General features: G+C 38.7%; 2 protein-coding genes and 1 long non-coding RNA gene across 8 annotated transcripts in view; 1 reads left to right on the forward strand and 2 right to left on the reverse strand.

The window, feature by feature from the left end:
* slc26a7 (solute carrier family 26 member 7) overlaps positions 1 to 23,526 on the reverse strand; it is a 146,055-nt gene extending 122,529 nt beyond the window's left edge. For 3 of the 6 annotated variants that reach the window (XM_062980195.1, XM_062980190.1, XM_062980193.1), the window contains exon 1: positions 23,437 to 23,526. The gene's annotated coding sequence lies outside the window, so the exon portion shown is untranslated. Of the gene's footprint in view, positions 1 to 11,344; positions 11,475 to 13,143; positions 13,278 to 23,436 lie in introns of those variants that run through there. The other 3 variants (XM_062980191.1, XM_062980194.1, XM_062980192.1) reach the window with 2 other exon arrangements.
* On the forward strand, positions 11,454 to 17,311 carry LOC134298828 (uncharacterized). Its single transcript, XR_010005919.1, has 2 exons — positions 11,454 to 11,540; positions 16,888 to 17,311. It is a non-coding gene; the product is annotated as an uncharacterized LOC134298828 (long non-coding RNA).
* The window catches only part of lrrc69 (leucine rich repeat containing 69), a 40,900-nt gene continuing 37,598 nt past the window's right edge, over positions 20,818 to 24,119 (reverse strand). The window contains exon 8 of the mRNA XM_016992798.2: positions 20,818 to 23,798. Coding sequence (XP_016848287.2) covers positions 23,688 to 23,798 — 111 coding nt within the window. The 3' untranslated portion in view covers positions 20,818 to 23,687. The remainder of the gene's footprint in view (positions 23,799 to 24,119) is intronic.

Raw genomic sequence — 24,119 nt, forward strand, 5'->3', positions numbered from 1 at the left:
TGATGTTTTGGTGTTTAATTTGTAAAATCATAACCTAATTTGATGTTTAATAGGCTTTTCCTTAATCCCTCCTTATTATCCAACATATTCGCTTATCCAACGTTCTGCCGGCCCGTTTATGTTGGATAAATGAGACTCTACTGTACTATTATTTTTTTAGATAGAGAGAATTATAGTAGATTGACACCATTTTAACTGTCATCGCTCCATCCTATGGAATCCAGGGATTTGCAGTTTGTTGTAGCACTGCAGCTCTGTCACAAAACTATAAATCCACAAATTCCATAGAATCAAATCATGGCAGTTAATGTGGTGTGGCTCTGCTACAATATTGTCCAATGAGTTCAACAGCTTCTTGAGAACAGGAAACTGGATTTCTCCTGTTCAAATAGTCTAACTAAACATTATACTCAATGGGCTTTCCTATACCCAAATGTCCTGGGGGATAGATTTTGGAGGTAAATGCCAGTTTCTGCTTAGATCCATTTACCTAGACCCCTTATCTGAAAGAATAGGTGCACCAAAGCACAAACAATTTGGTAAATTCCATTATTTGTGAGATTACAGATGAAAAAATGCTGCAGAAAGGTGTGTGGGGGGTACCTCGTGGAGTTCAATGCGGACTATTTAAATCCCAGAATTAAATAGAAATGTGGTTATGTTTCTTAACTAAATTTTCATGAATTCAGCTGACTTGTTGTATAAGATTTTTCAAAAGAACACTGAAGTGATGTGGGGAAACCTAATTTCACAGAAGCTTATGTTGTTGTCACAGAAGGCAAGAAAGAACTTAATGCACATGACATGGAAATAAGCGCAAAAATCCTAACTTGAAGACCTTGTGTAGAAATAGGCGACAGCCTTCTGTGTCAAATGAACTGTCCTTATGCTGGCACCATACCCACCAAATGTCCCAATTTGGGAGGAAAAGAATCAACTATTCTCTGTTATCTCACTTTTTCAATGCTTTTAAAAATTTCCTAGTTTTTACTCCTCCTCTCACTTTCCCCCTTTATCCTTGCCCTACTGCAATGGTGAAAACTGAGTTCAAAACGTACAATTAGTTTGTCCTCAATTAACAGAGTGGGGAAAAGATGAGAGGAGCCTTGCCCATCCCAAAAGCAACTTTCTATATTCTTTCTTATTTTGTCATCTTGTCACTCAAATGTCCCTTGACCACGCATGTTCTGTGAAATCTTGGAAGGTACATGGTACCAGATCCAAAACTTCTTCAGCCCAGAGATATAATCATTGTGTAAACACAAAAATAGGATAGAGGCTAGAGTTAGTCTTAAGAAATTTGCACCATTCCAAGCCTGAAGCAAGTTTGGATTTAATATTACAGTACTTTAGCTGGCATAATAGAATTCAGCTGACGGATGGTCCTTAGGTCCTTAGGTCAAAATTCTGTTGGTACATTCTGCTAGCAGTCACACTTTTCTGAAGGTCATGTTATGATGCAAGAAAAGTGTAGAAGAAGGAAAGAAAAATATGCCAGCTCCGACCAGCCTGAGCTGGAACATGTCCAGAGCAGGATGTCCAAAATGATGTCTTGAAGCAAGCCATATGAGCAGAGGCTTAGAAGTTTGGTATGTCTAGCTCTGCTGCTCTGAAGACTAGGACACAGAGCAATGAATTCAAATTTCAGGAAAAGAAATTTCACTGAAACATATGGTAGAACATCCTGACGGTAAGAGCTGTTCAACCCTGGAATACACTGCTTCGGACTGTAGTGGAGTCTCTTTCTCTAGAGGTTTTTAAACATAGGCTGGATGGTCATCTGTCATGAATGCTTTGATTGGGTGTTCTTCCATGGACTGGATGGCTCTTCCATCTCTGTGGTTCTATTGCTTTAGTGCTTTAATCCCTTCATGCAGGGTCAAGTTATTATTAGTGTTATCCGTGTTTCAATTGGTGCAGCTCCTCCAGGCCATTAACAAGCTAGGAACCCACGGGTTAAAAGAAAACAGAAAAAGAAAATAGTTTTTTCCCCTAGTCAACTCTCAAATCACCCAATGATTCTGTTACCATTAACCTTTTGTTAGATCGCATGTGTAACTGAATAACATATGCATGGGATCAGCTGCCAGTCTTATCAAACTGGCAAGGCTAAAAATGGATGCACTTACGTTATTATCTATTTCTCATTTTAAATTCTAGGCCTTTGCTCCTAGAATAGCACAAATGTGCACACACAGGAATCCCTATTTTAAGAAGAGCTCCGGGGCCCCAATGACCTCAATGAGGTTCTGCCTTCATGGCTGCTGCATCAGGACCCTTTTACCTCTTACATTTATTTCCTGCATCAGTATGCATATGCTGGTATAGATTTCCAACAGGATTCCAGATGGAGAGTTGTTAGCTCCACCCAACTGACTTTTTCCCCATTATGGATCACTTGTAGAAATACAAAAAGAGGAAAGAAGAGGTAGAATACAACAGAAGAGTTATAAAGGGAATTTTTTTTTTTTTTGCTGAAATTGCCATTCACACAAACACACTTAGGCAGGACAATGGCACATTACAAGACTTATATAGATGTATCCTTTGATTGCACTCTCTTATAACTACTACGTATAACTCATCAGGAGTTGCACAAAACCTCCTAGCATTCCTGCGGCATCTACTGACTGTTTTCTTTTTGGATGATCTCTGATATCACAGACACCCTTGTTAACCATGTGTATATTTTCCTAGCGTTCCTGGCTGCTGTTGGCTTAGCTGCTCTGATGTCAAGGTCTCAACTGACATCACGAGAGACCTTTTAATATTTAAATGTTACAGATGGTTGGAATAACTTCCCATTATCTCAATTTGGCAGGGACAATCTCAATTAATTCTGTTATCCAACTTTTCAGCAGCTTTTAAAATGTAACTGTTTCTCTCTCCTTCTGCCCTCATTAACCTCATCTTACTGAAATTGCTGCAAAATGAATTTCATTGGAAAAGGTAGTGTAATTCAATTAACTCAATAGGAGAAAGGAAAAGAGAGGATGGAGCCAGAATCGTGCCCTTCACAGTAGGCTCGGGTAAAAGGAAACTGTCGCAGCCTATCCTATCTTATGTGTTCTTTCTCATTAATAGCTTTTGGCTTCTTACCTAGACTGGGATATTGCTTGGCTACATGTGTCCCTGTTTTCATCTCTGAAATGCTGAAGAAGGGCATGGATTGGTTACATACCATGAGGAACATTTCATGGGCACCTTGTGACTGGTATCTCATCATTCTTACATGTATGTCAAGTGCAATTTACATGCATTTCAGTCTGTTTCTGGATTGGGCAGAAAAGATTATTCTGTTGCCCTTATTACCCATCCATTGCCTTAAGAGCCCTTGCTGTTGCTCGTTCTTACCAGAGAGAAGAGGAAAGATTGGAGAAGTGATTGTAGTAATGAAGATGTAGCTGCTCTGAGCTCTTGGGAGACAGAAATGTAGGTGCACTCCATTCACTTCTGCCACAGGAGTCTGTTTTATTAATATTGCACTCAGAAATGCCTCCAGCCCAGCTGTACTGTTTACTACCAATGTTGTTAAGCCACCTATCAAAGCTGCAGATTCTGTGCCAGTTTGAGGCTTCAGAAAACAGCCTTTTTGTCTCATCCGCTGCCCAATCTGATGAGTCAGTTTTTGTCAAGCACTCTTCTTAAAACCACATTTGAAATACGGGCCATGACCAAAATATGACCAACAATGCTGCGTCAGCAAAGGAGGTTGAAGGCACAGCCAGTTTTTGCAGAAAAAAGCACAAGTGCTAGCTCACACTTCACTCAACATTTGAAAATCCAAAAGTTCTGGTCAGTGTAAGTTTTCAGTGTAGCCAAATGTTTTATATCAGAGCTGTAAGTTTAACTTGTTTTCCGTGGGCTGTGTATTAGCCTGTTCAGTGTTATAGGTATTTATCTCTTGTGGCAGTCACTCTCAGAATCAGGCAGTGCTTTACTACTATATTATGTCACATTTCCACATAAAGACATTGAAATAAGCCTAACAATAGAATTTTTGCTTTTTTCTCTCTCCACAGGGTCTGTTAAGCTAAATGTTAAGAGAAATACATGTTCCCTATGATTACATTGTAAGTTGTATGTACCTCATACATATTATGCCATATTTCCAATTTCAAGACCGAACAGAAAACAAAGTATAATAAAAGGATGACACATAAATGAGGGAAATCACATGTTATGACAAACAGGTGTCTTTCATTTCAAGATAGAGCACCACTACTAAAAATAAGGTGCTCTTTTCTGAACTATATATACAGTCAACCCTTTACACGCCTGGGTTTGACTGTTACATATGTAAAATGCTTTCTCTAGAAATCTCTATATCCTCCAATGAAATTATATGGTCAACTCCTGGCAGAATGACAATAGGGTACACATAATAGAATAGATGGTGGAAACCTTATTTTATCCTTTCAGGAAATCCACTGAAAGACAGTACAGGAAGAAAAAGAAACTCTAGATTTCACTACAGAATACCTTTATACTGGTTTCTACACATGCACAAATGTTAGCAGCCAACATAGAAATAAGACCTCCGGTGAGATTACCTCCTTTTAACAAAGGAAGGATAAAGACTGAATAAGGTTCCGAGAAGAAGGAAGGAAGAAAGTTGTAAGTAGAAATCTACAGAGCAACTAGTGGTTCCATTCGTCATGGGGGGAGAAGATCCCCTAACTCGACTACACCTCCACTGACTGCTTCTTCATGTTTTGATTACTTTTCAGGTGCATTCCCTGTGGCGCAATGGGTTAAACCCTTGTGCCAGCAGGACTGCTTACCAAAAGGTCGGCGGTTCAAATCTGGGGAGTGGTGTGAGCTCCTGTCTGTCAGCTCCAGCTTCCAATGCAGGACATGAGAGACAACTCTCACAGAAACATCCTCGCGTCCCCTGGGCAATGTCCTTGCACACGGCCAATTCTCTCTCTCACCAGAAGCGACTTGCAGTTTCTCAAGTCGCTCCTGACATGAAAAAGGTGCATCTATACTGCTGATTTCTTCACTGACTCTCTACACCATATGTATGTATTCATTTTTATATTACACTTACATGTCATATTTCTCTCTAAGTACTTCAACTAAACTTGTGTATAATTCCCAGGGATTTGGAAAACTCATAAGAACAGAAAGAACTGAAACAATGAACTGAAATAAAGTTGTCTTTCTTATAAGAGTAGCAGTATTCCTCACTTGGCAAGGGAACCCACTGTACAATCTTGAGCAAGGTACACATTCTTGATTCAGAAAATCCTGTGATAGGGTCACCTTAGCGTCCCCATAAACTAGAAATGACTTGAACAACACAAGAACAGCAATGTAAGTTAATTAACAAAGATATTTGCAAATACATACAGAATATACGAAAACTGATGAGCTTTTGATGATTCTTCACCAGAGTGTAATACATCCCACCTTAATATCATATATACAAAACATCATATACCCAATCCTGTGTCTAAAACTTTGTTTTCCTCTTAGAATACATGTGACTACATACCCAATAGCTAAACCTTCACTTTGCATTTATTTTAAAGGAGAAAACAGCAACGTAGACACATGTTTACTCTTCATATATGGAGCAAATGAGTGATAATTCAGATAATACTGACAATTACATAGGAAATGCAATCCACGTTTTAGTGATGGGCTAATCCAGAATAGCTTAATTTAATGACAAAAAATCAAGACTAAAACCAGATATAGAGAAACTGGAAACCAAAAAATCCGAATATCTATGTCCCCGTTTTAATCAGAAACGCTTACCTAACATTTCCATGAAGTCACATACGCAGATGTGTGTGTCATATGCTCTTTTCACAGTGAAATGAGCCAGAGAACACTGAATCACTGGCTATTTGCACAAGCTAAGTAATGGTATCAAAATGTACACAAGCAAATTCCATTAATATGGTAAATTTTATCACAAGGGCACATAATGTATAAATACTTGTATCACAAAATTATTTGTTCAGTTCTAACCAGAGAAACAATTCTTTTATATGCTATTATGCTAGAGTCCAATGGTTCTAATAAATTCTGAAGCTGATACAAAGCCTGTGTCGTTTACAATTCCAATCATAAACAGTTAAATAAATATGATATATTCCCATATAATATTAAAGACTGGTGTACATGGTTCATTTTTAAGGTGAACCTCTAGCAAAATATTTTCTGCACTTAAATAATTTTCATTAGAGGTATACAAAGCAACAGTGACATCCAGTGGTTTCTACAGGAAAGGTATGGATTGTTTTGTCTTGGATTGCAGGGGAGAACATCCTGCTTTATCAATTACAGTAGAGTCTCACTTATCCAACATAAACGGGCCGGCAGAATGTTGGATAAGCGAATATGTTGGATAATAAGGAGGCATTAAGGAAAAGCCTATTAAACATCAAATTAGGTTATGATTTTACAAATTAAGCACCAAAACATTATGTTATACAGCAAATTTGACAGAAAATGTAGTTCAATACACAGTAATGCTATGTAGTAATTACTGTATCTATGAATTTAGCACCAAAATATCACGATGTATTGAAAACACTGACTACAAAAATGAGTTGGATAATCCAGAACGTTGGATAAGCGAGTGTTGGATAAGTGAGACTCTACTGTAGTAAAATTCTTCATCCTTAACTTCATTTCAAAGCTACACAATGTACCACTACAGAATGAGACTTGGGTTTGATGTCTACAAAGAAGAAGCTAGTGACTCATGTTATTGTTGCAAAGCCAGTCAAAGGAAAGCTTATGTTACTCCAAGAAATTGGGAGAAGATTGTGCAAGATGCCCTTAGAGAACCTAAAAGAATTTATGTTATGTAACTTTTCCATGAAAGCTGATGATCTAAACTAGAAGTGGGGAGACAGGTTTACCCAAACACCTAAGAAACGACATCCCATCCTAGTAAACAAGGTGTGCAGAGCCCAAATGCCCCCAAGGTATGAGGTGGGAAAGTCTTTCACCACTGCTAAATTACTAGATTATAATTACGGTATTCATGTCTTCAATTTAACTAATTCATGTACAAACAAGATGTTCATGTGGAACTACTAAGAATCTGGATGGATGCTTGAATATGCATCAAAAATGGATCATTAAACCAATGCAATACGCAGGGACTGCAAATATACTCAGATACACATTTACATCTGATTTAGGCCAATGATTTCCAACCCAACAAGTTGCATGCTCATCTAAGTTATGTTTGGGTATTTTGTTAGCTTGATCAGAGCATATGTTTCAGAAATGTTTTATTTCAGTTCTCTGTAAAAGGAAACATATGATTGAAAACACTTTGGGTTTATGCATGAACATTTTAAGTAGACCCTCTAGGAAATGCTCTTTATTTGCTTGCAGCCATGGATCGGCACAACATATCTTCTGTTCTTCCTTTCTTTCCAACCCACTGAGTCACACTGTATATTAAGAAAATCCTTAGGAGTGATCTATTCCAGATGATGCTCAACAGGGCCAATCAGACTAAATGAGACAAACCACTTGAGAAGGTAAATGCAGATGCAATGACCTATGATCAGATATGGGAATATCAAGTTTGGTATGTGATACATTCCCTAAGCAGGCCCGCTAACCATAATGTCATGTGGGATGCTGCCCTGATATTGAAGTAAGATTACCAGTTCAGTCACCTTCAATATATAGAATGGAAGAGGACACAATCTTTGCCTTTGAATCAGGCATCAAAACGCCTTGGGCACCCAAACCATTATGTTCAGTGGAAGTCATGGCTGCTTGCTCCAACCCATGTGAGATTTTTTACAGTGGACCAATCCTGTGGGACTCTGCAATGGAAGATGATGTCTAGCAGAGCTTCCTCTAGGGCTGGCATGTTATATAGCATTTTGGCATTCGAAGTGCTTCACGTAATTAACAGTAATCTTTGAACAACTATCCTAAAGGCAAGCCATAGAAATGTCATAGATGGTCATAGAAATGTATTTGGACATCACTCTCTGCCTCAGAGGAAGGCAAAGCAAACCCTCTCTGAACATATCTTGCCAAACCTGCCCCCCCCCCCATATATGTTAGCCTTAGGATAATCACAAGTTTGAAAGGACTTTAAGACACATAAAAAGTTTCACTGTGAATTTAGAGATCCTGGTCACAGGCATATAGGCTGGGGATAAAGCTCTAGAGAGGTGTACTCATTCATATTAGATCTCAGTTGATTCTGGGTCACATCCGAGAAATGTACACTATGTATATGTGTTGTCAAGCTGCAAGCATGAAACAGAGTAGAGTGGGATGATAGTCCCACGTTAATCATTATATGGTAAGAAAACAGCTCACAGACATTTGTTTCAGAAAAATGGAAAAATTAAGGCTTTATCTCCTCATAAAATTTGAATTGATTTGTGGATTCCAATTCAGGTGGAAGGGGAGGTCAGAAACCAGGATTTCAACAGGTGGCCTTCCGCATCTTTCCTTCCCCGTGTAACAGTTTTTTGGTTCCACAACAAACCGACTCAATGAGCCATCAGTGCCCACTAGACCCTGATATGGTTTTAATGCAGTCAGATGACTCCCACAGATCATATACGGTCAGTTTATTCCAATTAAAAAATGGGGCCCAATATGCCCTATAAACATCCTAGACCAGGGGTCCTCAAACTTTTTAAGCAGAGGGCCAGTCCACAATCCTTCAGACTGTTGAGGGGCTGAATCATCATTTGAAAAAAAAAATGAACAAATTCCTATGCACACTGCACATGTCTTATTTGTAGTGCAAAAAAAAAAACAACAACAATGAAAGAACAATACAATATTTAAAAATAAAAATAATTTTAACCAACATAAACCTATCAGGATTTCAATGGGAAGTGTGGGCCTGCTTCTGGTCAATGAGATAGTCAAGTTAATTAGGATTGTTGTTGCTGTGCGCCTTCAAGTCATTTTAGACTTTGGGCGAGCCTAAGTCTAAAACTGAGGGCGGGGCCCAGGTAAATGACCTTGGAGGGCCGCATCTGGCCCACAGGCCTTAATTTGGGGACCCCTGTCCTAGACAATACCACACTATCATCTGGGGTTACTGCTAAACTTACAACCAGTGTATCTTAGACCCCTTCTACACTGCTATATAAAATCCAGATTATCTAGTCAAGTCTAGCTTTAACTATGCTATCTGCCTGTGATCTCATGAACTTTGCCTATCTACACTACAACTCCAGCTGTGACCGACCTCTGAGCTCGTACAAGACCTGTTCTTGAGAGATATGAAGACTTGCTTGCTTAATCTCCTTGTTTGTTTGGGCTTCTGATTTGTATTTTTACACCATCGCAGCCATGTGATGTGTATGTATATTATTTAGACATAAGAGACAGGTGTCCTTCAGATCCTATCTGCATTTGGAGGCATAATATTCATTTCTAAAGCTGGTGCATAAGCATGTGATGGGATGGAAACTAGGGCTACTCTGGCCCCTTCTGAACTGCCATATAATTCAAATTATCAGAGCAGATAACCAATATTATCTGCTTTGAACTGGATTATATGAGTCTACACTGCCATCTGGATGTTATATTGCAGTGTAGAAAGGGCCTCTATTAGCCCCATTGAAAGCAATATACAACTGTCTCAATTGATTCCACCTTAACTACCATGGCTGTATCTCTCCTATGATATCTTGGATTGTTTTGTTTTGTTTTGTTTTGTGGGGGGGATATTGCATGATTTTTAGTGTTATCCACTTTGAGCCACCTTTGGGAGAGAGGAGGTAGAAAGTAAATATCAATACTAATAATAAATATTTAAGCTGTAGTTTCCAAACTTTCATACTCTAGACAGTTTAGACTTCAGTTCCCAGAATTCCTGTTCACCAAATTGGCTGTGTTTTCTAGGAACTGAACTACAAAAACGTAGCTCCTTTTACACTGCCATATAAAATCCAGATTGTCTGCTTTGAACTGGATTAAATGGCAGTGTAGATTTGTGCAATCCAGTTCAAAGTAGCTAATGTGGATTATCTCCTTTGATAATCCAGATTATATGGCAGTGTAGATCCACCATCGGGCCCTTTCTACATTGCCATATACAATCCAGATTATCTACTTTGAACTGGATTATCTGGCAATGTAGACTCATATAATCCAGTTCAAAGAAGATAATATGGATTATCTGTTTTGATAACCTGCAGTATATGGCAGTGTAGATCTAATTTCGGGCAACAAAACTTTCAAGTAACCAGCATTTTTTTAAAAATTGAAGAAATTTTTATTATTTTTGTCTTAATTTGCTTTTAATTACTATATTTCAATATTAATATCAAGCTCTATGTATGCTATAGTATGAGGTATTGAACTGGTTAGGCCTAGTTTTAATAGAAACTCTCAAGCAACCAGAAACTACATTTTATCCAGCATCTACCAATCCTCACGGGTGCCAGCTGAGGCCACTTCTACACTGCCATATAATCCAGATTATCAAATCAGTTAATCCACATTATCTGTTATGAATTGAATTACATGAGTCTACACTGCCATATAATCAAATTCAAATCAAATAATCTGGATTTTATTTGGCAGTGTAGAAGGGGCCTTAGGGTGGATCTGATCCCAGGATCTGATCCCAGATTATCTGCTTTGGAGTGGATTATACGAGTCTACACTGCAGTGAAAGTGTAAAATGAATAATCTGGGATTAGATCCTGGGATATAGGGCAGTGTAGATCCAGCCTGAAAGTCTACTGTACTTTTTGAAATTTCAAATGCCAGAATTGTTGAGGACGGAATCATGACAGTTAAAATAGAATCAAAAGATTATAACTGTTGTGTGAAAGATCCCCATCTTAACCAAATTCCATCCTTAACAGTTCTCACTTTCAACCATCCCATCGCACAACAACAGAAGAAATGAGATAAGAAGCATGGCCGTTTGAAAACAAGAGCCACGGTAAATCAGACCAAAAGGCCTTAATAGCACAGACTTGTGTTTTTCCAATAATCCATCAAATGTCTAGAGATGAATCTTCTGCTCTGTAGAACGAATGCAGTTTGACACCACTTTAGCTACCATGTTGAATCCTGGAAGTCGTAGTTTGATGAAGCATCAGCACTCTTCGGCAGAGAAAATTAAAGACCTCCTAAAACTGCACCTTTCATGATTCCATAACATTGAGCCATGGCAGTTAAAATGATGTAAAACTGCATTAATTCTACAGTAAATATGACCATATATGAGGTCCACAAGAATAATTGCAACCCCCTAGTGTTGTGCCATCAACTGATACTGGGACCCCTTTTACACTGCCACATAAACCAGATTTCAAAGCAAATACTCTAGGTATAGTTATTGAAAAGCAAAAATAGAGGATATACTTACAAACTGGCTACTTTGAACTACGGATTGCTATGATGAGTCTCGTTTAAAATATCCTGTAAGCACCAGGCAGTTGTAACATTTCTCAACAGAGTGATTCCAACAGACACAAGACAGGCCTCCTTTGCAGCTGGGCAGCATCACTGCACCAGGAGGTGTTTCTAATGGAGGAGAATGGAGATCCAACCCATGGAAGCAGGTGAGTCCTTTGGTAACCCACACATGACTGAGTCTGGCTGCTTTGGGGGCTCCCTTTGCCCTACTTTAAATTGGGACCCTTTCACACAGCCATATAACCCAGAATATCAAGGCAGAAAATCCCACAATACTATCTGCTTTTGTTATCTGAGTCCACACTGCCATATATTCAAGTTCAAAGCACATAATGTGAGATTTTATTAAGCTGTGTGGAAGCGGCCTTGGCTTGCTTCCTTTCCTCCTCCTCCGAACTCCTGCTACCTGACCACCCAATGTCTCTAGTGCAGATCTTATAAGAAAACCTGGACATTTTTGAAAAAGAGATCTGCCTGTGCCTTACCTTTTATTTCCTATGATTATCAGGCTTTGCATTCTGCTCTCGCTTCTGCATTTGCTGAGAAGAAGGCCAAAGCAAAGCTGGAAACTGCTAATGCACACCTTACAAAGCCAACATTCAACACATTTTCAATTTTTTTAAAAAAAAATGCAAGGCCTCACAGTTTGGGCACAAACTTTGCTTTGGAGAATTACATCTGGGACTAGATCTACACTGCCATATAATCCAGATTATCAAATCAGATAATCCACATTATCTACTTACTTACTTAGGCGATCCCTCGTAGTTCGAGGACGATTGTCTTCCATTTCTGATGTCTTGGGGGTGTGTTCGTAGGTGGCTGAAGAGACCTATTCTTGATATGCATGTTCTCCCGCAGTGAGGACATCGGTTTCCAGGTGGAAGGCAGTCCCGGTCAGGGTTGGCTTGACGGGCCTTCCGCTTGGCACGTTTCTCCCTTAAGCCCTCCATTCGTGCCTCTTCGAACTCCGCAGCACTGCTGGTCACAGCTGACCTCCAATTAGAGCGCTCAAGGGCCAGGGCTTCCCAGTTCTCAGTGTCTATGCCACTGTTTTTAAGGTTGGCTTTAAGCCCATCTTTAAAGCTCTTTTCCTGCCCACCAACATTATGTTTCCCGTTCTTGAGTTTGGAGTAGAGCAACTACTTTGGGAGACGGTGGTCAGGCATTCAGACAACGTGGCTATCCAGCGGAGTTGATGGCTTAGGAGCATCGCTTCAATGCTGGTGGTCTTTGCTTCCTCAAGCACACTGACATTTATCCGCCTGTCTTCCCAAGAGATTTTCAGGATTTTTCTGAGGCAACGCTGATGGAAACGTTCTAGGAGTTGAGTGTGACGTCTGTAGACCGTCCACGTTCCGCAGGCGTAGAGCAGGGTTGGGATATAAACATTATCTACTCTGAACTGGATTATATGACCCTGCATTGTCATATACTCAATGCAGATATTCCAGATTTTTGTATGACAGTGTAGAAGGGGGCTGGGTATTACTTTAAAAAGTCCTTGTCAAAATGTTATGAAGTAATAAGTGGAGCTCCCAGTTCGAATTTGGAGACAGCAGAGGGGTGAGCTCCCCTCTGTCAGCTCCAGCTTCCCATGTAGGGAGATGAGAGACGCCTCCCACAGAAACATCCAGGCTTCCCCTGGGCAATTTCCTTGCAGACAGCCAATTCTCTCTCACACCAAAAGCGACTTGCAGTTTCTCAACTCACTCCTGACACAATAATAATAATAATAATTACTCCTACCTTGACAGCCAGTGTGGTATCCAGATTTGCGTGTTGGATTATGACTCTGGGGATGCATCTACACTGAAATTAATGCAGATTGACACTTTAGCTTCAATGCCATAATGCAACAGAATTATGTGTCTTGTAGATTTGCAAGGTCTTCTTAAGCCTTTTTCTGTCAAATAGTGTTGGTGCTTCACCAAACAACAACCATGATTCCAAAGCATTGAGCCATGGCAATGAAAGTGTATCAAATTGCATTAACCCTACCCTATACTTGAGCAAGTCACACATTCACAGCCAGAAAGGTATGTAGTGGCAAACCTCTGGATAAATCTTATCAAGATCCTAGAACAGGGTCACTATTCGTCAAATCTACTTGAATGCACTATTAACTTGCTAGATTTAATAGTTTACCCATTCCTGGTGGAGGCTTTTTCTTTGGAGGCTTTCTTTGGGGGTGCTTTGAATGCGATTTCCTGCTTCTTGGCAGGGGGTTGGACTGGATGGCCCATGAGGTCTCTTCCAACCCTATTATTCTATTATTCTATGCAAACAAAACTGAATTACAAAAATTATAATCTTTGGGTTACAGCAAGAAAGCTGATGCACACATCACAACACATACACTGTGCTATATAGTACTTGTTAGCTGCCTAGAATACCTTTTTGAGAGATCGTTGCAAATACGTCAGTCACACCTGGAGTCAATAAAGATGTCCATTTCCTTTGTTCTTCCCCAAAGTGAATATAATCTGGCATAATGAGTCTTATTAAAGATGAATGTACTCAAGCAAAATTTCCTTAAATATCAGCTTTACTAGTATATTATCACAAAGCAGCGGGAATCAATAAAAAGCTTCATCTTTCCTGGACGCCGCATAATGAAATAGCTGCTCCCTACCTAGCAAACAAAGCAAAACTTTGTTACCTGGATACCTCCTTTAGATAACTGTGTTGGCAATATTAATTCATACAATCAGTTAAACATCTAACCTTTCGTCTGATTGTCCTTATTGTAAAGCCTCCTGACAATTACTAACTTAAAACCACAAAAGGCTTTCTTAGTTCCTTGCTTCTTGTTTCATAGAATCATAGAAACCTCCAACAGATACCATGTGCTGTAGGCTGTATTTCAGAGGAATTAACTGTCAAAACCACATCTGAATCATAGAATCATAGAGTTGGAAGAGACCTCGTGGGCCATCCAGTCCAATCCCCTGCCAAGAAGCAAGAAAATCACATTCAAAGCACCCTTGACAGATAGAGCCATATCAGTTAAAGTGGTGACAAATTGCATTGATTCTATAATGTAGCTGCACCCCAAGAAATAGCTTTAACCTTCATGGAAAAACTAGTTTGAGCCCAGATGAACTTGTATAATGTGTGCTTTCTGTCCTCTGAAGCTGAATTTCATTATGAAGCTTTGTATTGCCATTCTTACAAGTGTGGCCATTTGAAAACTGTGTTCCTGCACAGGAGTTCTAGAAGTTTAGCGATATTAAATGCTGCGGTACATATAACTTGGTGTTTCATTCAGTTTGAAGTAGCCAGTCAGTACGTATTTGTATTCGTCCATCTCTTAATTCAGATTTCTAAACATTTCATGTTGATGGCATACTTTCTAGACATGCGTCATTTCACAACACAGTAATTCGGTGTTAATCACAAACCGGATACGAGAACTGAGCCAAAATGAGCCTACGCTGAAATGAAATCTCTTATTATGCTATTTAGACCTGCAACATGGAGGGCAGGATACACAGGTACAGACACTGAGATACATCCTCAGATGCAGCCCCGGCCCCCCAAACCTATACTGAGTGTACAACAGAAAATACATTTTAATCTACTGCAAGCTCTCTGGACGAGTTGCAGTAAATTGACAAAGATTTCTGACTCCTAGCAGCAACATCAAAACAGCTCAATTCTCCTTCCCTGTGATATAATGAGAGAATAAAGAAAGCTTGTTTGAGCTTTTTGTGGGAAAGTACTGTGACCTCTGCCAAGTTCTGATTCTCAAAACACATTGTTACGCTCAGAATTTAATTCTGATACTTGTTTACCAGTTTCCAGTTTTTGGATTCTTAAGAGTTCAAACCACTTTGAAATATTTTCTCTAAGGTGGCTTCAGTTACAGTCCCAAATGGTTTTATTGAAGTGCATGCTCAGAAAAAGTTGTGGCCATAAATCATATGTATTTAGAACTAAAAGGGTGTTGCAGAGGCATTAATATGCAGTTAATAAAATACATTCACCCCTCTCCAGAGGACTTAGCAGGAGTATGGGCCCTTCAGATATTGCTAAATTACAACTTCCGTGGGGTAGGACTGGTGGAAGCTGAAGCCCAACAACACCTGGAAGGTCACAGATACTCCACTCTGGACTTAAGAGTTTACACCAGGCATGGGAAAACTTCGGCCTTCCAATTCCTACTGGCTGTTAGAAATTCTGGGAGTTAAAGTCCAAAACACCCGGAAGGCCAAAGTTTGCCCATGCCTGGTTCACAAGAGGAAAAGATAGGAATGTGAGCAGAGGGTAGACATCAGTGGCACAATAAAGACTCAGAAATGCAGCAATGGCGATGTGACTACAAAGATTCTCAGAGCAATCCAAAAGAGACCGCTGGCTCCCTCTATTTCTGTTTACAACCCTCCTTTGTTGTATTTTACTCTCTGCACATCCCAGTACTTACCAATGTTTCCGAAGGTGCACTCTAAAATTAATGCAGTCGTTTTCTTTAGCCTTTTCTGCAAAAGAGTGCTAGTAGCTTAGCAAACTACAAATTCCGTAGCATTAAGCCATGGCAGTGAAACTACATTCTACAGTGTAGATATACCCTCCCTTGCATTAAGAGCTGAGAGTTCCAAGCAGAATCAAGAGATATGGACACATACGTAAATTGTAATAATGAAATGTATGGGGACACAATATGTCTCATGAAAACCTTTCATTTATATCATATTTTAAAATATATATAATTTATTGCTTATTTAACATAAATGTAGAAGTTTGTTATGTTTGTGCGACACTTCTACACACTGCATGTTGTAGTTGAGCTAGTAAGTAATGTTGCAAGCAGTAGTATGAGTACCAGAAGGGGGAAAAGGGCTACCGCGAGCAGGTATCAGATGAAGAACAGCAAAGGAAAAGGATCCGGGATATACTTATGGCACTTACTGAGGAAGACACATTCGAAGGGTTTTCAAGTGGCGAGGAGTCAATGAGCGAGGAAGGAGATGTGGTGGATGGGAATAAAGGCACAAAGAGGGTTACTCGGGAGCAGGAATCAGATGAAGGACGAGAGAGGAAGAAGATCCGGGATATACTTACTGCTCCCAGAGATGATGAGTCGTTTATGGGTTTCTCTGGGAATGACGGGTCTGGGAGTGATGAGGATGGGGAGAACACAATGGATTGGACTAAGGTACATATATGTGCAGAGCCAACCTCTAGTGGCACATTTGTGGGGTTTTCGGGACATGAGGGTTGGCAAAGGGGAGATACATCGGAATCATGGGGAAGCCTAAGTCTTTGACAAGAGATGAACTGGAGGGATGGAAACGGGTTCATGTGTGAAGACAAGGACAGCTGTAAGAGATGATGATGGGGTGGAGACCAGCTCATCATTGGATAATGATGTGTAAGTTAAAAGTAGACTCTGAAATGGGGAATCTTTGCAGAAAGCAAAGTGTTGTTTACGTATCGTGTGTGTTTGTCGCTGCCTATTCTTGTGTTGGGTTTTGGGTCTGGGTTCTGCAGCCTGGAGTTCGTGTTACCTGTGGATCTTCAACTTAGACTGGCTTCTCATGAGTGTGGCTTTCTCCCTCCCTGGATTGTGGACTGGCTTGACGATGACTCCGTTTGACGGACTTGGAAACTACGTATCCTTTTGGCTTCTTCAGCGATGACTCTGGGATTACGGTTGGCTTTGGCAAACTCCTTCTTGCAGTTAACTCTGGAAACATCGCTCTCTGGTGGAACTATTGTGTACAGCGCTGTTTGTTTGCTGGTTACTTTGACTACTGTTTAATCTGGTTTTTCCTCCTGTTTAATTCGGATTATTTTCTGTTTGCCTTTTGGAGCCCAGTTTGGGTAAATTCTTTGAGTTTTGGCCAGAGACACTGAAGTTAAGTGTCTCTGAGCTTTTATTTGTTTTTTGCAATAAACCTTTTGTTGGACTAAATAGTGTGTGTGGCTCTTTAAGGCCTCTGTGTCACGACACTGCAGCTGACGTGTCCCAACACAGAGTTTGGAAAGCTCTGTCTTAATTTCCTCTAATTATAACTGTCCACATCTCAGGCAGAGAAATGTCTTCGCCATTATTTGAGAGTTCATGGAGAGTACCTGGACTAGACAACAGCATGCTCATTTATCAACTATATGATGCTAAGTAGATATATATTTGTCTTGTGTCATATTAGCTAATTTGAGATTATATCATGACAGCCATCTAATTTGAGGCTTTTTGTCTTTGCTACAGAACATAAAAAGCATAAGGAAGTAGTGATGCTAGAATTGCTAGATAATGCTAATAAGACAGTTATTCCAAACCTTTGATTCTTGATGACAATAGAAATTAATCTCCCATTGTAGCTGCAACAGTTAATTTGGAACTTTCTGTTACTTCCTCTTGGGATATTTTTCCCAAAGATGCTTAGATATTTGGCAGCACATTCTAAACTTTCAGTGAATGTCTGTGGTTAATATACAAACCAATAGCTAGCTAGCTACCTCTGATTAAATCTGACAATAATAGTGAATGCATGGAGTAACGTTTTCTGCCCAAAGTTTGCCCCTGCAGTGATTTAATTTGTTCTGATCATTTAACTCCAACTTTTCTTAAAAGAAACACACTAAGCACTGATCACTATATTCCTCTGGTTACGATTTTGTCACTGTTTTGTGTCCCTAATCTCTATTTGTATTCCTCCTCAAATACCTTTTTTATGTTGATGGTTATGTTTGGTCTGTTTGTTCTTTGTTACTCATGTATTTGTATTTCTTCATTCCAAAATATTTTCAACTATCTTGAAACATAGTTTTATCACTGGCAAAACATGATATTCAAGGCTGCCCAAAGGCCTTAGTTTTTCCTGATGCTACTGTACACGTGTGCTGTAACCCGTTGCAACAGAAGGCAGAGTTCCCCATAATTAGTAATGATATTATTTGTATGTGCAATTGTTTGCTCTCTATAACTGGTTTATAATAAAGTATTAGGGTAGCACAACACTCAAGGTAAATAATTAGAATGAAAGTAAATATCATGCAGTAAGCACACAATCTGTTGGTTCTTCTAAGAACATTTAGGTTTCTAACAGCATTGAGGTTGCATAGAATGTAAGAAATCTGGGATGCTTAAGCTTTTTTTAAAGTGGATGTATCTTTGCACATGGTTTTCTTGATTAAAGGTAAGAAATTACTGTAATAAATGATACTGAATAATAGTAATGTTAAATTATTCAATATTTTATTAAACAAAATGAATATAATAATAAAATTAAGAGTACAGTTCCATTATCTGGGCAGATTCCAAAAGGGGGCCTAGAGAAAGGATAGTCCATTTTACAGGGGAGGAGTTGAAGGAGGAAAACCATTTCCCCCATTTTTGCTGGTTATTCCCTCCCCACCTCCCATATCATAAACAAGGGTTGTTTCCACAATAGGGACATGGGTAGGGGGAATAAAAGGAAAACAGGGAGAAATGGTTTTACTCCTTCAACCCACCCTCCACCCCCATAAAAAGAAATATCCTTCTCTGTCTAGTGCCCCCTTGTGGCCTCTGCACAGATAGTGGAACAGTACCAAATTAAGGAAAGCGATGGCAATCTCAATGAATAATGAAAATATTGTAAGAATTATCACTGGAAAATAGAGCATACTATTTTTAAAACCTTGTTTAGACTTGTAATCTGCAGCGTATCAAGCTCACAAGGATCATCCTTTATAGAAAGGAAGTATTTATATCCATTTCTGCCCTACCCATAAATCTACCCTTTTGGACTGTAGCCTAGGCAAGTATTTTTCATGCAAATGAGGGTTTAACAGAAATAAGCATATCTGTTTTGTGCTATTTTCCAAGTAAGACACTTGATAAAATTCCTTTCTTTATTCCAAAGAAGCATAACATTAAATGTTCAATGTTCTTGAGTATTCAACTACTCCTGGAATATTTGAAGGTGGTATCATTCATTTTATATATATACTAGCTTTGCCCGGCCACGCGTTGCTGTGGCTTATGGGAATCCTTTGTTGGCCAGGTGGAATAGCAGTGAATAGCCTTGCAGTCTCAAAGCCTGGCCATTTTCTGGAGTAGCTGGAGCTTTTTGTATGAACGTAGAGGCATGGATGAGGGGTTGTGCTGCCAAGTTTAGTGTTTCTGGGATGTGTAGTTTTGTTGTTTTGTCCTAGGCCGAAATTTCATTACCCTTTTATATATATAGATTCCAATGCTCGTGTGATGTTTGTAGAGCCGGAAAGTATTGATTCCGTTAATATAGTATTCAGGTTATTGAACACACAATAGTCTTTGTTTTACCTCCTCCACTGAAAATAATAATAACTAGACCTTTGCCTAAAGGTACATTTAAATCAACATCCATCCATTACTACTTGCATGTACCTTTCAGGCTACTTTTATAGTTTATAACGAAACAAAGGATATTTCATTAAGATGCTTAAACCAACAAACAAATCTTGCCAGCAGGATTAGAAACATACACAGGCCATTTCAAAAACCAAAACACAGGCTGGTTCTACACTGACCATATAATGCAGCTTGAACTGTATCGAACTGCATTATATTGTCAGTTTAGAACTAGCGTAAAATGTTAAAACTAATGTCTCCAAGTCATCCTAATTAACACAGTTGTGTGCAGAACTACAGCACACAGTTAAAATTAGTCTGAAGATGTTTTGATTTTGTTTGCAAAAGATATGTGTGTGTGTAAAAGCTTTCATGATTAATCAAGCGAATAGAAAATAATTATGACATATCTCAGATTATGCTGTTCCATACTAGTACTAGCTGCTTGTGAATTATCTTTCAAATCTTTTAGTCCTCTAGGCAGAAAGTAACTTACCTTAATTACTTCAAAACAGCACTCTCACTGTTACTGCACAAGTTATTTCTGTCACCATTATGTATAATGTATTTTACTGGCAATATGAATCAAGCCTACAGATATTTAATTCTGCATGAAAATAAAATTGTTCAACAAGAGGGACTACCCTGTTTCCCCAAAAATAAGACATCCCCTGAAAATAAGATCTAGTAGAGGTTTTGCTGAATTGCTAAATATAAGGCCTCCCCCGAAAGTAAGACCTAGCAAAGTTTTTGTTTGGAAGCATGCCCGCTGAACAGAACACCAGACCATACAGGATTGGTAAATGTACATACCATAGATTGTTGTACATGGAAATAATGGTAGTAACAAGAAATTCTTGATAGGATTCACAATTTGTCTGGTTATGCTGGTTTGTGATGACAATTACTATACAGTATATAATAAATGTTCCTTTTTTTGTTCAACAATAAATGTGAATTCTTCTTCATGGAAAAATAAGACATCCCCTGAAAACAAGACCTAGTGTATCTTTGGGAGCAAAAATTAATATAAGACACTCTTATTTTCGGGGAAACACGGTAAGTGCCGACCATACTTAGTTTCTAATGAAAACGCCTGAAAACAGTGTTATGTTCATTTTTAATATTTGGCTAGTATATTTGTTACATTTTGAATGTCATTTTCTAAGTTTATTTTCTTAAAATAAAGATTAGTTTTGAAAGCCACTGCAAAACTTGAGCGACCATGAATGGCTATGAAAGTGCTTCTCAAGTTGGTTCTGGTCGACTACTGAAGTATGGATTAAAACACACACAAACACACGCACACATGGAGAGTAAGTTACAAATCTCTATTGTAATTAAAATAGACATTATGAGTTTTTGATTTCTCAGGAAGGTCAACTTGTTATATATGTGCTACCACCAAATACTTCTAGGTAAAATTAAATATTATTGAAAGTCAAAATGTGGAATATTTACTTTTTAATTTGAAGTTCCACATTTGCTTCAGAAATTTCTTCAAACAAACCTTGAATTAGTTTCCTTCTACTTCTGTTTTAACTGTATTGGGTGATAGACATCTAGGTAAAGTAGCAACAATATAATACATATTAAATATATAAAATTGACAGATAGGGTCCTCTCAGTGCATGATTAGCAAAGCAGTATCACAGGACTGAATTCAAACTACATGTGGGTCAGTGTAAACACACACAATGCAATTTAGCAGAATGGAACAGCATTATATAGGTTTACACTGACCATATAATGCAGTTCCTATTTAATACTAACCATAGCATATTGTAAGCAAGGATCACAAATGCTTTGCTTCTGTAGTACAGTAGAGTTTCACTTATCCAACGTTCTGAATATTGTATATTCACAAACTTTAGGAAATAACATATACTAACTACAGTAGAGTCTCACTTATCCAAGCCTCGCTTATCCAAGCCTCTGGATTATCCAAGCCATTTTTGTAGTCAATGTTTTCAATACATCGTGATATTTTGGTGCTAAATTCATAAATACAGTAATTACAACATAACATTACTGCGTATTGAACTACTTTTTCTGTCAAATTTGTTGTATAACATGATGTTTTGGTGCTTAATTTGTAAAATCATAACCTTATTTGATTTTTAATAGGCTTTTCCTTAATCCCTCCTTATTATCCAACATATTCGCTTATCCAACATTCTACTGGCACGTTTATGTTGGATAAGTGAGACTCTACTGTATTTTCAAGAAACTAGTGTTCAAACATTATTTGGCTTATAGGATCTAATGAGCAACTGTGGTTAATTACCACTTTATTTATTACACTTGTATCCTTTTCTTCCAAAGAAATCAGGGCAGCTGACATGGGGTTTCTGCCCCAGTAAGAAAGGCAAACAAACAGTACTGAGTCCTTTGCTGCTGCTTATACAGGTAAAAGGTAAAGGTAAAGGTTTCCCCTGACGTTAAGTCCAGTAGTGTCTGACTCTGGGGGTTGGTGCTCATCTCCATTTCTAAGCCGAAGAGCCAGCATTGTCCGTAGACACCTCCAAGGTCATGTGGCCAGCATAACTGCATGGAACGCCGTTACCTGCCCACCGGAGCGGTACCTATTGATCTACTCACATTTGCATGTTTTCAAACTGCTAGGTTGGCAGAAGCTGGAGTTAACAGCAGGCGCTCACTCCACTCCCCGGGTTTGAACCTGGGACCTTTCGGTCTGCAAGTTCAGCAGCTCAGCGCTTTAACACACTGAGCCACCGGAGGCTCGCTTATACAGGTATGCGATTTCCTGCTTCTTGGCAGGGGGTTGGACTGGATGGCCCATGAGGTCTCTTCCAACTCTACTATTCTATGATTCTATGACATCATATTTTACCTTTTAGTTTTCTTTACAACATTGATGGAGGGAAAATTTGATCTAAACATTTACAATATATTTAGATCTATTTGTGTGTTATTCATATTTGGTTTAAATTTCATTTCATTTGCATTGCATTTAATTAATTGATTAAATAGATTATTGCATATAGAGCATTGGTACGTTAAGAAAACCCATTATCCTACTTTTTATTCTAAACTGAAATAAGCCTTTTTCTGTTTAAATGTTTATATGGTCCCTATATGTAAAACACTGACATGAGCTACATATTTGTATTTAAGAGTTAATTTTAAGTAATAGCTCTCTTTTCAGTAGCAGTGTAATGCAAATCAGATGAGAATGCAAGTTGTAAATTATGGTGAACTACAGCATTGAATTTAAAATACCCACAAAACATAAAGAAGGGAACCATACATAACAAAAGTTAAAAATTAAGTAGGTATAGAAACATCCCATACAGTTGCTTTCCTCTGAGAAATGTGTCTCTTCTACAGTTTCTCATAACACAAACCCTTTTGCAATTAAAGCTCCTATGAGCAAAGAAATCCTTTTTAATGTGTGCCATCTTGCCTTTCTTTTCTTTTCTTTTTAAACACTCCAGCACATTTTCTCCTGCATTTAAAATTCTGCATGCCAAGTGGTAAAGCCAAGTTATACACTTCTGGAAAACAGGGTTTATAATGGAAATCAAGGACTACGTAATCACCACATACTTTTGCACTTTTAGGTTCTGACCCTAGCTTTTCAGGAGGTGGAGAGAACATACTTATCAGAATTACACATTTGGGTACAGCATGCATCATAATATAGCAGCCAAAGAAACCACAGTAACCCAGGTTAGTTAGTTTATATTATAAAACTTTACCTCACTGCTGAACAATGCCATTACTTGAGTTATCCATTTTCAGAAGCAAAGTCATGCCTGCCAAAACACACTGCTAGCTCTGCACAGCTGTAAGGAATAATTCCTGCCCACAACTAGATCACCTCTCTGAAACCACTGTTCCGAAACAATTGTGTATTTTAAAGTGATATTGGCATTGCACCAGATGGTAAGTTCAGCTTAAGTTCTTATAATAATCAGATCTCCTTGAGGTTTTGAGTGGACTGCTTGGTCTAGAGTACAGCAATCCCAAAGAGTCCATGGTCAGGGTGGTTAAAGCACTTGTATGAGCACAGAAATGCCCTGACAGGTAAGAGCTCCAAGTTTCTGCTAGTCGTCATTTGCTTTTAAAAAGAAAAAGAAAAAGAAATAATTGCATCAGAATTATAGCACTTTACAGAGTATGCTCCTATGTATACCTGCTAGTTAGATATCAAATGAGGGTTAATTGTGAACTTCTCTCATAATACTCAATACAGGCAGTCTCCAAGTTACAAACAAGATTTCACCTCACTTTCTGTGCCTGTGATAATTGGATTTTGAAAAAAAATTGCATGTTGTAGAAATAAGGATTAGTGATAAAGCTTCAGTGCATACACTTTTTCCTCATGATGACACTTTATGGCCCTTCCAAGAAATAGATTTCTCTCACTTCCTGTTGTTTC

This window comes from Anolis carolinensis, chromosome 4 (assembly GCF_035594765.1).
Source record: "Anolis carolinensis isolate JA03-04 chromosome 4, rAnoCar3.1.pri, whole genome shotgun sequence".
Classification (NCBI taxonomy): domain Eukaryota; kingdom Metazoa; phylum Chordata; class Lepidosauria; order Squamata; family Dactyloidae; genus Anolis; species Anolis carolinensis.